Source organism: Oryctolagus cuniculus, chromosome 18 (genome assembly GCF_964237555.1).
Source record: "Oryctolagus cuniculus chromosome 18, mOryCun1.1, whole genome shotgun sequence".
NCBI lineage: Eukaryota > Metazoa > Chordata > Mammalia > Lagomorpha > Leporidae > Oryctolagus > Oryctolagus cuniculus.
In genome coordinates, this window is record NC_091449.1 from 31,019,989 (window position 1) to 31,032,911 (window position 12,923).

At 40.7% G+C, this 12,923-nt stretch overlaps 1 protein-coding gene and 1 long non-coding RNA gene across 20 annotated transcripts in view; one reads left to right on the plus strand and one right to left on the minus strand.

Annotated features, from left to right (window-relative positions):
• Positions 1-12,923, plus strand: part of LOC108175508 (uncharacterized) — a 164,048-nt gene that overhangs the window by 58,379 nt on the left and 92,746 nt on the right. For 2 of the 19 annotated variants that reach the window (XR_007914669.2, XR_007914672.2), the window contains one exon: positions 5,245-10,564. The exons of 15 other annotated variants lie outside the window; for them this stretch is intronic. This is a non-coding gene — a long non-coding RNA (uncharacterized lncRNA). Of the gene's footprint in view, positions 1-2,680; positions 2,977-5,244; positions 10,565-12,923 lie in introns of those variants that run through there. 2 more of the 19 variants (XR_007914673.2, XR_011384212.1) reach the window with 1 other exon arrangement.
• The window catches only part of ITFG1 (integrin alpha FG-GAP repeat containing 1), a 240,511-nt gene that overhangs the window by 42,930 nt on the left and 184,658 nt on the right, over positions 1-12,923 (minus strand). The window contains exon 14 of the mRNA XM_008248375.4: positions 9,524-9,602. Coding sequence (XP_008246597.1) covers positions 9,524-9,602 — 79 coding nt within the window. The remainder of the gene's footprint in view (positions 1-9,523; positions 9,603-12,923) is intronic.

Below are 12,923 nucleotides of genomic sequence, written 5' to 3' on the forward strand. Positions count from 1 at the left end.
GCTTCATTAAGAACCCTTCCTTAGACAGAGCTTGCTCTCAGAGACGTCAACACATGGTCAGTTTGTTAAGTTGTAATCCACTGTTACTAGACTAAGCCTTGTTATGGTGGTAAGGTGTTGGGGAGGCGAAGTTTCTATAACATTATGATTAAATCTCAGTGTTTCTTACCAACTCTCCATCTCAGGTGAGACAGGCTGGAGGGCTACATGAAGGCTAATGCCATTCCCCCAGGCAGTCTTTTCTCTGAGAGGGTAGCTTTCCTTATGGTGAATGCTCTGGGGATATTTCAAAATGGTTATTCTCTCCTCTCACCCCCAAACATGAGGGGATATTGGAGATCTTCATTATGAGCATCTAGTAGAGTTCCTGGAGGTAAAACCAATGAAAGTATGGGGTCCAGTTTTAATAAGTACACGACAAGGTGATTTCCTCTGATTTTTTTTCCTCAGTATATCTGCTTCATTGATTTTGTATTTAGAGGTAGGTAGCATCAAAATGTGATACGCTCTGTAGTATAATTTCTTCTTAAAAGGCTCAGAAATTACATTTTTATATGTAGTATAATCAGCCTGTTTTTAGTGGCTTAACTTTAAGAAAACAAAGTATTGGTTCTGTCACAATGAATCAAGCCATAAAGAAAATGGCAAAATTATTGAGTCAACAACTATAAAATTAGATTATCTTTTCTGTATGTTTACTTGAAATAGTTACCAGATGAGTAATTTAAGCTCAAATATTAGTCTCCAAATTTATCAGGTGTAAGAATACCACATCAGAGGAGCTGGTACTATGGCGTAGTGGGCTAACTAAGCCTTTGCCTGCAGCTCTGGCATCCCATATGGGTGCTGGTGCCTGTCTCAGCTGCTCCTCTTCTGATCGGATTCTCTGCTATGTACTGGAAAGGCAGTGGAGGATAATCCAGGTGCTTGGGCCCCTGTGCCCACGTGGGAGATCCAGAAAAAGCTCCTGGATTTGGATAGGTTTAGCTCCAGCCATTGCAGCCATTTGGGGAGTGAACCAGTGGATGGAATACCTTTCTCTCTCTCCTTCTTTCTGTCTAACTCTGCCTCTCGAATATATATATATATATATAGATAGATAAATATATATTTATATATTCGAATATATATTCAAGATAAATATATATTTATATATATTCGAATATATATATTCGAGTGATAAAAATTGTAAAAATAAAATATTATATATATATATAAATCTTTAAAACAGAATTCCACATCTGGGCTGGAGTTGTGGTGTATCAGGTTAAGCTGCTGTCTGTGATGCTGGCAATCCCTTATGAATGCTAGTTTGTGTCTTGGCTATTCTGCTATTGCTACTGACCTAGTTCCCTGCTAATGTACCTGGGAAGGCAGCAGAAGATGTCCTAAGTACTTGGACTCCTGCACCCATGGGGAAGACTTGGATGGAGTTCTAGGCTCTTGGCTTCGGTGTGGCCTAGGCCCAGCAATTGTGGACATTTGGGGATTGAACCAGAGGTTGGAAGATCTCTCTGTGCCTCCCTCTCTGTAACTCTGCCTTTCAAATAAATGAATATTTTTAAAAAACAGAATGCCACATCAAATTACTTAAAACTTTTACATTTACCGCATAAAAATGTAAATAGCTTATCAAGTTAAGAGGGGCACTACAGTGATTCATTTGCACACAGTAGAGGTTCAAAATTAAAAGTAAGTATTCTATGACAGTCTTCCTACTACAGGAAATGCTCTACATTAAACAGATTATTAAAAAGACAAAAGTGATGATGGCAACGATTATTTCCTACATCATATTCTTTTTTTTTAATTAATTAATTTTTTTTTGACAGGCAGAGTGGATAGTGAGAGAGACAGAGAGAAAGGTCTTCCTTTTGCCGTTGGTTCACCCTCCAATGGCCGCCACGGCTGGCGCGCTGCGGCTAGCGCACCGTGCTGATCCGAAGCCAGGAGCCAGGTACTTATCCTGGTCTCCCAAGGGGTGCAGGGCCCAAGGACTTGGGCCATCCTCCACTGCACTTCCCTGGCCACAGCAGAGAGCTGGCCTGGAAGAGGGGCAACCGGGACAGAATCCGGCGCCCCAACCGGGACTAGAACCCGGTGTGCCGGCGCCGCAAGGCGGAGGATTAGCCTCGTGAGCCATGGCGCCAGCCCCTACATCATATTCTGAAATGTCACTATAGTTGACATGATGGGGATAGGTCATTTAGGTCAGTAGCCCCTAAATACCTATTATACTTTAAATCAGAGAAAATACAATACTTACACTTCAAACTTTATATATTTTCATTGTTCTTAAAATTATCTAAGAGTTCTCAAAATGTGATCCTTTTAATTGCCTCCACCACCTAAATTAGGTTGTCAGAAATGTATATTCTACAGTCCCATAGCAGACCTACTGAGCTGAAACATGAGTCCTAGGAACCGGGAAAGTGTTTCAATTAGTTTCTCCTGGGGATTTTATATGTGCTGAACTTTGAGAACCATGCTAATGAAAACCAAAAGCATTATGAAAATACATTACCTGAAGATAAAAACAGCTATAATATATTACCAACTTATTAAACTTCTAGCTTATTTTCCCTATAATGTTTTAAAAGCCCTGTCAGCCCCATTAGGATTTTTAAAATCAACAAAGTTAGGGGACCACTGTAATAGGAAAAATATTTGTTCTCTACAGATTCAATGATAGCTGAACCCAAGTGCTGGCATCCCATATGGTTGCCAATTCTAGTCCCAGCTACTCCTCTTCCGATCCAGCTCTCTGCTATGGCCCTGGGAAAGCAGTGGAAGATGGCCCAAGTCCTTGGGCCTCTGCACCCACATGGGAGACTCACAGGAGGCTCCTGGCTCCTAGCTTCAGATCTGCGCAGCTCCAGCCGTTGCGGCCAATTGGGGAGTGAACCAGCGGATGGAGGACCTCTCTCTCTCTCTCTCTGCCTCTCTTCTCTCTGTGTAACTCTGACTTTCAAATAAATAAATAAATCTTAAAAAAAAAAAAAAGAAAGTGGAGGCGGAGGTGGGACTCAATCCCAATATTGGACAAGTATGGAAATAATTAAAAGAGATATAATAGAGGTAAAAACAAATGTTAACAAAACCAGAAGCTATCAAATCCTGAATTCTGGGTCACTGGCTTTTGCCTGGGCCAGTCTTGCCTGTTATGGGTATTTGGGGGAGTGAACCAATGGAAGGAAGATCTCTCTCTCTCTCTCTTTCTGCCTGCCTTTCAAATAAAAAGAAAATAATTGTATATGTTAGAGTATGTAAATTGTATCTCAAAAAGAATGAACCATAGGATTTTTGGCTCGAGTAACAGCCAGCAGGGTATCCATCTCTCACTGAGAAAGATAATGGGAGAAACAGACTGGATGGGATAGGATGGGTAATCATGTTTTCTTTGGATCCAACTGGACAGATCAAGTTGGCAGTTAAGATAGTAAATGTTAACTATTGTTATCAAATATTTAATGCTAGTTCAGGAAAAATGAATAAACAAGTATGATTCCGATGAATTAAACATAATTACAATGGTTGGAAAGTAGATGTTGAATATATGTTCCTAGAATGAAATCTGTTGAAGCACACAGCTCTCACTGGCTGCTCCAATCCTGAAATTTTGGTTAGTTCTTCTAGTTAGATAACTTCTTTCACTCAAGACTTCTTCATAGGCTGAAAGTTAATAATTTTATTAGTATAATCACACAGCATATAAAATTACAATCGATAAAAGTAAATTTTGTCTTCCCAGGCTGATTATACAGAAGGTTTCTTTTTCTTTTTCTTTTTACAAACTTCCTCATCCTACACTGACTTGCATATCAAATGCAGTAAGCATCTGAGTTGATGAAGAGTTGTCTGTAGAACAGTGGTTCTCAATTAGGGAAGATTTTGAAACTCTGGATACAATTTGACAATATCTACAGAACTTTTTGATCATATGATTAGAGTGTATTCCTGGCATCTGGTGGACAGAAACCAGGGAGGCTGCTAAGCATCCTATAATAAATAGAATAACCCCCACAACAAAAATTATCCAGGCCAAAATGTCAGTAGGATGACTTGAGAAATCCTGAGATAGGCCATGAAACTTGCAAATATTATATAACTTTAAATTTCATTTATTTACTTGAGAGGTAGAGTTACAGAGAGAGAGAGAGAGAGAGAGAGAGAGAGAGAAAGGTCTTATATTGTTAGTTTACTCCCCAGATGGCCACAATGGCTGGAGCTGGGCCTATCCGAATCCAGGAGCCAGGAGCTTCTTCTGGGTCTCCCACACCAGAGCAAGGGCCCAAGCACTCGGGCCGTCTTCCACTGCCTTCCCAGGCCATTAGCAGGGAGCTGGATTGGAAGAGGAGCAGCTGAGACAGAACCGGTGTTTGTAAGCCGCTGCCTACTACGCCACAGTGCTGGACTTGCAAGTCCACGTATCTAGCACTTTGGATGAACCATGTATAAATTGACATTACTCCCTCCTCAGGTTCAATCATTTGCTAGAACGGCTCACAGAACTAGGGGAAACACATACATAAATACACACACACACACACACACACACACACATATATATATATACTGCTTTATTAAAACAATACAGATGAGGGGCCGGTGCTGTGGTGCAGTGGGTTAAAGCCCTGGCCTAAAGTGACAGCATCCCATATGGGTGCTGATTCGAGTCCCGGCTGCTCTTTGCTATGGCCTGGGAGAACACTGGAAGATGGCCCAAGTCCTTGGGCCCCTGCACCCATGTGGGAGATCTGGAAGAAGCTCCTGCTTCCTGGCTTCAGATCGGCGCAGCTCCGGCCATTGCAGCCATCTGGGGAGTGAACCAGCAGATGGAAGACCTCTCTCTCTGTCTTACCTCTCTCTGTAACTCTGTCTTTCAAATAAAAAAAAATCTTAAAAAAAAATGGACATCTAATTTTGATTTAAAACTTTGCAGATACTGGATTTCCTTCCCACCTTTCTATCTACTTATCTAAACAGTAATATTGTTTGCCAGGGATTTTATGGCACTGCAAACACAAAGACAAATTAAGAAAGGATTTGAAAGCTAAGGAGCTTATGTTTCAAGAGGGAAGACAGGAGATGCAGATCCAGTTGGCCCTAGGCTCACTTTCCCTGTCTTTTGATAGGAGCTGGCCAAGTAACTCTGAGTTAGGGTAATATAACTAAAATGGTTCACATGCTCTTCCTATTCAGTAAGATCGGTTTTCCTAACCAGTATATTCTCATGTCTTATAGATGTTTCCAGTTTTCTTCCAGTATCCATATAAAATGTAAAATACTACAAAGGCAGGGTTTTCTTCGACTGGAGCTATCTTCCATGCTGTATCCTGCCACCACTGATTCAAGCGTGCTTACTGCAGCATAGTGAGAAGACAGGCATCCAGGTGTTTTGCTACTTCCCTGCCTTCAGTGCTCATTAAACCTTGTTTTACTTTTATCCATTTGGCAGGAGTGATATGTGTGTGCACACTTCCTTCACACAATATTGGACAAGTATGGAAATAATTAAAAGAGATATAATAGAGGTAAAAACAAATGTTAACAAAACCAGAAGCTATCAAGGCACAAAAGTAGGTCTGTCAGCTAACTTACTGAATTTACTGAATATTTGTGAAGGCAGTTTAGGAGAAAAAAAGAATATGATAAGTAGAAGTATCTTCAGAAACACTCTAAACTTATAAAGTCATCTAGTTTTATAGTGCCTACTGGAAAGGCTAGGGGAATTAATGACTTATAGACTTTAAGAGTTTTGAGACCATAAATAGGTTGTTTAGAAGGTTTTATGATGGCAGCTGGTTAGTATGGATGACTCTCTTGCAGGGTTGGTATAGGCGTGTTTCGCAACATTTAGCTGTAACAAATGTAATGTCAAAAATGATGATAAGGGTGCAGATGTACAGACAAAAGTTAAGATACCTGTGTCCCATACTGAGTGCCTGGGCTCATGTTCTGGCTCAGCTTTCCACTAATGCATACCCTAGGAGACAGCAGATGATGGCTCTTATGGTTGGGTCCTTGCCACAAATAGAAGATCTGGATTGAATTCCTAGCTCTGGCCTCCCTGGCCGTGGCCATTGTAGACATCTGGGGAATTTTACCAGTGGATGAGAGTTCTCTCTCAAAAAATGAATACAAGAAAGAAAGAAAACTAAAAACAAACAAACAAAGAAAAAAACAAAAAAAAACCAAACCAAACCCCCAAAAACATGATAAAGGTTTTACTGGATATAAAAATGATAAAAATGGTAATACTATATCTGTTAAACAAAATTTTTATATTTCTCTCTCTCTGTATTTGCGCCTTTCAAATAAATAAATAAATCGTTAAAAAAACCCCATGTATTTGGAAACTTCAAAGTGACAAAAGTCTTTTTATATGCTAATGAGTTGACTGATGGCTGCCAACTGCTAGATAGCTTCAGGAGGGAGCTGCAATCTATGGAAAGACTCAGGTAGGATTGGAAGGTTGTGACTTTTAGTCCCACTGCCACCCTCTGGGCAGGGGAATGGGGCTGAAGGTTGATCCAATCACCAGCTTTCAATGATTTAATCAGTCATGCCGATTTCTCGGGAGCTTTTGGAGGGCTGAATCCATTAAGGTACTTGGAGGGTGGTGAGCTCCCAGAGCATGGAAGATCACACTCCTTCTCTCATGCCTTGTTCCATGTATTTCTTCATAGGGATGATGCAGATACAGTACTCTTTGTAGTATCTTTCATAATAAGCCAGTAAATCTAAGTGTTTCCTTGAGTTCTGTGACTTGGTATAGAAAATTAAACTTGAGGAAGGGATTGTGGGAACCCTGATTTTTTAATAATTCATTGGTCTGAAACACAGGTGAAACAATCTGGGGCAAAAGAAAGGAGGCAGTTTTGTAGGACTGAACCATCCACTTGTGAGATCTGACACTATCTCCGGGCAGAAGACAGCACTAGGGGCCAGCGCTGTGGTGTAGTGGATAAAGCCGCCACTTGCAATGCTGCCATCCCGTGTGGGTGCCAGTTTGAGTTCTAGCTGCTCCACTTCCCATCCAGCTCTCTGCCATGGCCTGGGAAAGCAGTGCAAGACAGCCCAAGTCCTTGGGCCCCTGCACCTGGGTGGGAGACCCGGAAGAAGCTCCTGTCTCCTGGCTTCAGATCAGCGTAGCTCTGGCCATTGTGGCCATCTGGGGAGTGAACCAGCAGATGCTAGACCTCTCTGCCTCTTTGTATCTCTGCCTTTCAAGTAAATAAATAAATCTTAAAAAAAAATAAGATAGCACTAATCATATTGGTGACCACTGCATAACTGAGTGCTTGCTTACCAGCGAGGGAAGTACACCTATCTTTTGAGGTCAGAAAATTTTCCTGTGTGGACCTTTGTGCTGTGACAACAGAGGGGAAACTTTGCTACACAGGTGTCCTAGCGTTGCCTGAGTTATTATTAACATCATGAAATGAAAGAACTTCATCTTGTTTTTGTGTATTGGGGAACATCTTAGCTAGCAGTGAAATTATCTACATCTTGAAGGTCTAAAATTAACTGATGAAAGATAAAACCAGCTGGACCTGTGGCCAAAGTTTAATATGTACATGAATTAAAATGTAAACAAGTAATTCTTTAAATTACTTACATCTTTATTTTCCATTTCTTTGACTGACAGTGTTATATTAAAGCATTGACTGTAACTGTGTTTGCCAGTTTTTTCTTTCCCCCAGGATTTACTTATTTGAAAGGTAGTTATATAGAGAGAGGAAAGGCAGAGAGATGGTAGATTTGCTGGTTTACTCCCGAAAGGGCCCTAATAGCTGGGGACTGGCCAGGCTGAAGGCAGGAGCTTGGAATGCCATCTGGGTCTCGCACATCGGTGGCAGAGGCCAAAGCACTGGGACCATCTTCCTGTGCTTTCCCAGAAGCACTGGCAGGGAGCTGTATCAGAAGTGGAGCAGTTGGACTGCCTGAGCTCATACTCGATGCCTTGTAGGTCAGAGCTAAACCTGTGGCACCACAACATGGGTATGAGCTAGTCTGCTAATATGGAATGTTTTTGTGCTGAAGCAGCAACATGAGAAGAATACAGAATGTTATTAATTAGCTAGAAAGTCAACCCACTCTGGTATATTTGACTTACATAAGGCCATTGCAGAACATGAAAATGGCCACATAATAAGTTATTCTTCTTCTGTACCCTCCCCCCCCCCCCCCCCACACACACAAAGTAATGAGAACTCTATACTTCTTCATGGTTAAGAGTCTAGGAGTATTAGAGAAACATATTAATACATGAGGATTCTTTTTCTTATTTAGATAATTAAAATGGCCACTGCTGTATTTATTGTAGTTTGGATCTAACCTCAGTTTGCCAATTGTCAAAAGCAGATACCTGTTTTGTTTAGATTGCATTTCCTTTTATTATTTACTTAAATGTATAACTATGTTTTAGTGTCTATTCCACATGAGTAGTTTAGAATGTAGTATTAATTGTATTTCTAATTTCTAGTTCTTTCTTCTATGATGGACTTAATTAATTAATTTACCACTTCACTCCTTTTTCAAGATAACTCAAGTAATTTCTCCCAATTTCTATTACTTCAACTGAAAAATAAGAATAATGAGTTCATTCCATCACAACAGGGATTTGTAAAGAATTCAAATATTAGAGGCCGGCACTGTGGCGTAGCGGGTAAAACTGCCATCTGCAGTGCCGGCAATCCATATGGGCGCCAGTTTGAGTCCCGACTGCTCCACTTTTTTTTTTTTTTAAGATTTATTTATTTATTTGAAAGTCAGAGTTACACAGAGAGAGAAGGAGAGGCAGAGAGAGAGAGAGAGGTCTTCCATCCACTGCTTCACTCCCCAGGATGACTGCAACAGCTGGAGCTGTGCTGATCTGAAGTCAGGATCCAGGATCTTTCTCCGGGTCTTCCCACATGAGTTCAGGGGCCCAAGCACTTGGACCATCTTCTACTGCTTTCCCAGGCCATAGCAGAGAGCTGGATTGGAAGTGGAGCAGCCGGGTCTTGAACCGGCACCCGTTTGGGGTGCTGGCACTGCAGGCGGTGGCTTTACCCTCTACGCCACAGTGCTGGCCCCTGCTCCACTTCTTTTCCAACTCTCTGCTGTGGTCTGAGAAAGCAGCAGAAGATGGCCCAAGTCCTTGGCCCCTGCACTCGCATGGGAGGCCCAGAAGAAGCTCGGATCAGCACAACTCTGGCTGTTGCTGCAAATTGGGGAGTGAACCATCAGTTGGAAGACCTCTCTCTCTCTCTCTCTCTCTCTCTCTCTGCCTCTCCTTCTCTCTGTGTAACTCTGACTTTCAAAATAAATAAATCTTCAAAAAAAAAGAATTCAATATTAACATTTTTGTTTTGAGGACCTTTTGTTTTCTGCCAGCGTAAATCTACAAAAAGACTTAGTGTGTATAAAGAGATCTTTATTAAAGAGAGTGAAAACATAATTTGTGTCATCAGTTTACCTTAACAACGTATTGACCACAGGTCCCTTTCTACATTGTGTACATTGTATGTGGTCTTACCTGAGCCATTTTTCAGATACCCATTTGCATCTACAGTTGTATACATGATATAAGGTCCAGGTTGATTCACACCAAAGGGCTGCAATAAAAAATGAATAGTTAAATCTTGGAAAGTAAGTGAATGACTTGAAGTTTAACATTTTTACAAGTAAATATTACATAGTTTCTTAAAGAACACTGCCATAAACAGACAATGCTTCAAAAGAAAACTCAAATAATAGAAAATTACTAATAAATGATTTGATATTTATATTCAATTAGCTTATTATTTTAACTGGCTATTTCTAAGGCCTAATATTGTGTGTTCTTTGTAAGGGTGAATGTTTTAAGCAAAATCTTTTTTTTTTTTTTTTAACATTTTTGGTTCCATTCAGAATAGAACTACAGTAGTTTTATTATGACATTTCTGTTGAATATTGTATATTGCTTTTCCCTTCAGGGAAAGTTAGTTGATATTTGCCCAATAAAATATCAAAATAAATAAAATACATGTATCATAATTACAACAGAATTAAAAATACAGCTGAGTAGTTTCACCACATTTAACCTGTTACACATTTAGAGAATACATAATTTTCTAGTTAAGAAACATCAGACACTTTGACAGAGCATAGTTATAATGGTAAGGTTTATCTCCAATTTGTATATTGTTTCCTATTTCTGGAATGTTCCTCAATTCTTCAATGAAATGATATATTTCTTCTCTTTAGAAATCAAAGCTAATTAAATTGCATATAAAGAAGTCAGTGATGCATTGATGATTTTTTTTAAAAAATTCACAAAAGTATTGAAAACGAGCTTGGTAATGAAGTATTTTTATGTAGAAAGATGAATGTTACATTTTGTATCATATACTACCTTCATAAGAGAATTACTAAAATTTTGTATCTGTATTCCTTTTTCACAAATGGACAAGGGAAAGCATTGTTCTTCTTCTTCTTCTTCTTCTTTTTTTTCTTTTTTTTTTTGACAGGCAGAGTGGACAGTGAGAGAGAGAGACAGAGAGAAAGGTCTTCCTTTTGCCATTGGTTCACCCTCCAGTGGCCGCAGCTGCTAATGCGCTGTGGCCAGCACACCGCTCTGATCCGATGGCAGGAGCCAGGTGCTTCTCCTAGTCTCCCATGCGGGTGCAGGACCCAAGGACTTGGGCCATCCTCCACTGCACTCCTAGGCCACAGCAGAGAGCTGGACTGGAAGAGGGGCAATTGGGACAGAATCTGGCGCCCCGACTGGGACTAGAACCTGGTGTGCATGCGCTGCAGGCAGAGGATTAGCTTATTGAGCCACGGCACTGGCCTGAAAGCATTGTTCTTTAGCTAACCAGTTTTAAAGACAACCACGGGGCCGGCGCCGCGGCTCACTAGGCTAATCCTCCGCCTAGCGGCGCCGGCACACCGGGTTCTAGTCCCGGTCGGGGCGCCGGATTCTGTCCCGGTTGCCCCTCTTCCAGGCCAGCCCTCTGCTGTGGCCAGGGAGTGCAGTGGAGGATGGCCCAGGTGCTTGGGCCCTGCACCCCATGGGAGACCAGGAAAAGCACCTGGCTCCTGGCTCCTGCCATCGGATCAGCGCGGTGCGCCAGCTGCAGCGCGCCAGCCGCGGCGGCCATTGGAGGGTGAACCAACGGCAAAGGAAGACCTTTCTCTCTCTGTCTCTCTCTCTCACTATCCACTCTGCCTGTAAAAAAAAAAATAATAAATAAATAAAAAATAAAAAAGACAACCACAGACAGATGAACAGAAATTAAGCTATGGAATTATCTTCTTCATGAAACTATTATTTTTGGAAATAGTTTTATAATAAAAATATGCTGAAAGACATTTCAGTTTCCCTTTTTTTTGGTGAATGAAATCCCCAAATGTTTATGGGGACTAGCAACCCAGAGGCAGAACTGCTGAGTCATATGATATGTGCTGAGTCAGATGATATGAGTCATATGATATGTCCACTATGCTGAGCAGTGCCTTTCTCCTAAAGTGGTATTACCACTTTCCAGCAGTTCGTGAGAGGTCTCACTGCTTCACATATTTAGCAACTATCACTGTGAATGTGGAATACACTTCCTAATAATTTTTTTTTTTTACTGATGGAGTTTGTGGACTCAAAAGGCTTCCATAGCCTTGGCAGCTCATGACAAGAGCCTTGGGTGATCACTGACGTCAAAAATAAGAGTGTCAATTGTTAAACCAACAACAGGAGACACTGTGTACTTACTCCCCATGTAGGACCTCTGTCCTTAGTGAGTTGTACTATGAGAATTAATGGTAAAACTTGTCTTCAAACAGTACCTTATACTTTGTGTGTCTTTGTGGGTGTAGACTGTTGAAATCTTAGTATAGACTTGGTCTTCTGTATGTAAAGATAATTGAAAGTGAATCTTAATGAAGAATGGGATGGGAGAGGGAGTAGGAGTTGGGATGGAGTTAGGGTGGGAGGGCGGGTATGAGGGGAAGAACTGTTATATTCCTAAATCTGTACCTATGAAATTTGTATTTATTAAATATAAGCTTTCTAAAAATAGGCAAGACACTAAAAAATTGTTTTTATCTCTTCTAGGTCTGTGTCTTTGGAACAAAATATGCTGTTTTATACTTTAATGTTGTTTCATTATAGGGAGGCTTGGAGATGATATTTAGGAGATTATGTTTTTCACTACCTTATAACCTCTAATTTATTTTATTATAGATAATCTAGTCTACATACTGGAAGATAGGTTTAAGGGGGTATCACATAAGGAATTTCTTTTATTTTTAAAAGACTTGTTTTTTGAATTATTTCCTCTAGTTTAAATATTTGTGCACACATCTAAATTCCTTGATGTGAATCTTGGAAAGTTAATATTCCAGGAGCCCAAACTATGGAAATATCAATGAGCAGTGATGACAATATATTTGTGAAAATAACAACTTCTTTCTCACAGGTCTCTGGAAATAGTTCACTTAATAACTGTTATGGACTGAACATCTACATCCCCTAGAATTCATGTTGAAGCCTTGATCCCTAATGTGATTGTATTTGGAGATGGGGCTGCTGGAAGGTTCAGGGTTAGATGAACTCAAGAAGGTGGGGCCCTCATGATGGGATTAGTGCTCTTATAAGAAGAGACACCAGAGAGTTTCCTCTCCCCTCTGTGCTGACAACCAAGGACAGGCAGGAAGAGCACATATGGTGAGAAGCTTTTTTGCCTGCAACCCAGCGAGAGAGCTCTCACCAGAATCCAACATACTGGGAAATTGATCTTGGACTTCCAGGCTCCAAAACATCAAGAAAATAAATTTGTGTCGTGTAAGCCACCTGGTCTATGATATTTGTAAGGCATCATGAGCTAATGAATGAATTCAATGCCTTGTCAGCTGATTCTATGTATTTCCTGTCCAGAGACTATTTTAAGTATTGGCTTTCC